The 2,920-nt window shown below is 46.4% G+C and overlaps 1 protein-coding gene across 1 annotated transcript; it reads left to right on the forward strand.

The window, feature by feature from the left end:
• Positions 1-2,246: 2,246 nt before the first annotated feature.
• On the forward strand, positions 2,247-2,682 carry BT62DRAFT_958254 (uncharacterized protein; the record flags this gene model as incomplete). Its single annotated transcript, XM_043188444.1, has 1 exon — positions 2,247-2,682. A coding segment is annotated over exon 1 (363 nt), but the record flags the coding sequence as incomplete, so codon positions are not given.
• Between the last annotated feature and the right edge of the window lie 238 nt (positions 2,683-2,920).

Consider the following 2,920-nt stretch of genomic DNA (forward strand, 5'->3'; position numbering starts at 1 on the left):
AAGTTGAAGCGAACTGAGCTTGCGAAGCCTATTGAGTTGCATCTTGCTGTTCAGGGCTCACGCTCAAAGGTTAATTATGGTACACAATCTGATTTCAAGTACCAGAATATCAAGGAACGTCGATACTTTGATATCGTAAACCTATCAAATTATGATGTGATTCTTGGAACGCCATTTCTGTTCCAGCACAAGGTATCCTTTGGTTTGAATGAGGAACATATCATAATTGGAAGTGAGACGAGCCTACCTATCCGTGGTGAGAATGTTGCTCAAATTGACGCTCGGGCTGTTGATATAGCAGAGGAGCAACTAGGACATGTCCGAGAGCACTTGTTTGAGTATGCAGCACCATTGTTTGTTGATGCTGCTAAGACACCGTTACCTCCGTTTCGAGCAATCAACCATGAGATTCCAATTATAAATGAAAACCAGGTCTATACCTGGCGTTCATCTAGATGTCCTGAAGCATTGCGCCAGCAGTGGGTGCAGAAAAAGAAGGATTATCTTGCAACAGAACATTGGAAGGTAACCACAGCCCGTAATACTGTTCCAATGCTGTGCATATATAAGCCTCATAGGCCGAAAGGTGCACCAGAGCTACGTACCGTGTTTGATCTTCGTGAACGAAATCGGAATACCCGGAAGCTCGCTGCACCATTACCACCCATTGATGGGGTTCTTCGTCGAGTTGCTGGACATCGATACCGTTCATTGATGGACTTGCAGAGTGCCTATGAGCAGATTCGGATTAAACCTGAACATGTTGGACATTCGGCAGTGACTACACCTGACGGAAATATGATTAGCCTAGTCATGCAACAAGGTGATTGTAATGCACCGGCCACATGCCAGGCATTGATGAATCACCTGTTCTCTGCCTACATCGGGGTCTTCATGGATGTCTACCTTGATGACATCATTGTGTACTCAGATAGCCTTGAGGACCATGTTAGGCATTGCCATCTGATTTTCGATATCCTGAACAAGGAACGTTTATATCTCAGTAAGAATAAATGTCAATTTCTGGTATCGGAATTGCACATTCTAGGCCATATTGTCGATGACAGTGGTATTCGCATGGATCCTGATAAGGTTGATTCTGTCATCAACTGGAAGGTTCCTACTACACGCGAACGACTCCGTGGCTTTTTGGGCTCAGTCGGCTATCTCGCTGATGATGTGGGTAACGTTCGCATACCTATGGGTGTCCTCCACAAGTTAACAGGGAATACGGTTCCCTATAGATGGACAGAGACTCACCAGCGTGCCTTCGACGAGGTCAAGGCACAGGTTCAGGCACATCAAGACCATCATCGGGTGCCTCTAAAATATAACAAGGGCTCGCCACGTCGATGGGTGGTTACCGATGCTTGCCATTCAGGAATTGCTGGATATGTTGGCCAAGGAGATGACTGGAAAACAGCACATATTGCTGCATTTTTCTCTGCAAAGTTACAGCCTGCTCAACAGAACTATCCGGTCCATGAACTGGAAATGCTGGCAGGCCTCGAGACCATGAAACGACATCGGGATATACTACAAGGATGTCAGTTCACTTGGGTGACAGACCACAAAGGTCTCATTCACCTGTTACAGCAGAAAAATCTGTCGGGAAGACAGGCTCGCTGGATGGAAACACTATCAGATTTTGATTTCGATGTTGAGTATGTTTCAGGAGCTGAGAATACCCTCAGTGATGCATTATCTCGCATGTATGCTAGCGACGCACCTGGAACAGTGCGCGCTCCTTCGGAATACACTCAATATGATGAGGACTTTCCTCAGTCCGAACTTGCTGCTAATGGGATCACAATGCCGGTCCTTGTTGGTCTTGAGGCGAGTGCAGTGCGTACACGGTCTGGAGGGCGCGTAACACAGCCTTCAGTGGCAGTTGGTGATCAAAAATCCACGAATTCAAAGGCAAATCAGCCGGGAAAGCCTGCGGGTGCTGATGCTGCAGATAAACTGTATATTCGGCTGCCAGCTCGTTCTGTGACCTCTAAACAGTCACAGAAGCTGAATCCCACTACCTCAGAGGCTCCGGATGAAAATTGGGTCACCAAGGACAGTGGCTTCAGCTTGGAGAGCGAGGGTAACAAGCAACCGTCGCTCAATCCAACCAATTCTACTGCTCACGTGGATGCACAGCCACTGCCTGGTGCAACGTTGCTGTTTGACCCCTCGCACTCAGCTGCGACAGCTCAATCCAGAAAGGCTGTAGAAAATAGAGATATCTATTCTACTGAAAGTCAACCTACACCTGGACCTAGCACAATAGTAGGCGAGAGCATTCTAAATGCACCTACTATAGAACAAGTCATGGAGGGCCTTAGAACTCAGCCTTCTGAATGGTCTGACCCTGTGGAGAACTCATTGATGGGTTTTCTGAATCATAAGTTAATGGGAGTTAACTTATTGGATATTATCCGGCTCAATTATACCAAGGATACACTGTTCAAGAAAATCCTGAGTGAACCGAAGAATTACAGGAACTATACCTTGCGTGATGGCCTTCTGTATTTGAAAGACAATGAGCGGGAACTGCTCTGCATCCCTGAGTCAGTCACAGTTGATGGTAGAAGCCTCCACGAGATTATTATCTCTGAAGGACATTCCTTGCTAGCACATCTTGGCGCCGCAAAGACTCGAGTGTACTTACGTGACCATGTTTGGTGGAAAACTATGAATACAGACATCCATCAATACTGCGAGAGCTGCGAAACGTGCAAACGAAGCAAACCTTCAAATCAGAAGCCATATGGATTACTGAATCCACTTGACATTCCGTCGTACCCTTGGGAACCAATCGGAATTGATTTCATTGGTCCACTACCTGAATCAAAGAATCGGGATGGTTCTTTCAATGCTCTGACAGTTGTAATAGACTTACTGTCAGGCATGGTGCATTTAATTCCAAGCC

The sequence above is a fragment of the Guyanagaster necrorhizus genome, assembly GCF_019112545.1.
Source record: "Guyanagaster necrorhizus MCA 3950 unplaced genomic scaffold BT62scaffold_138, whole genome shotgun sequence".
NCBI classification, from domain to species: Eukaryota; Fungi; Basidiomycota; class Agaricomycetes; order Agaricales; family Physalacriaceae; genus Guyanagaster; species Guyanagaster necrorhizus.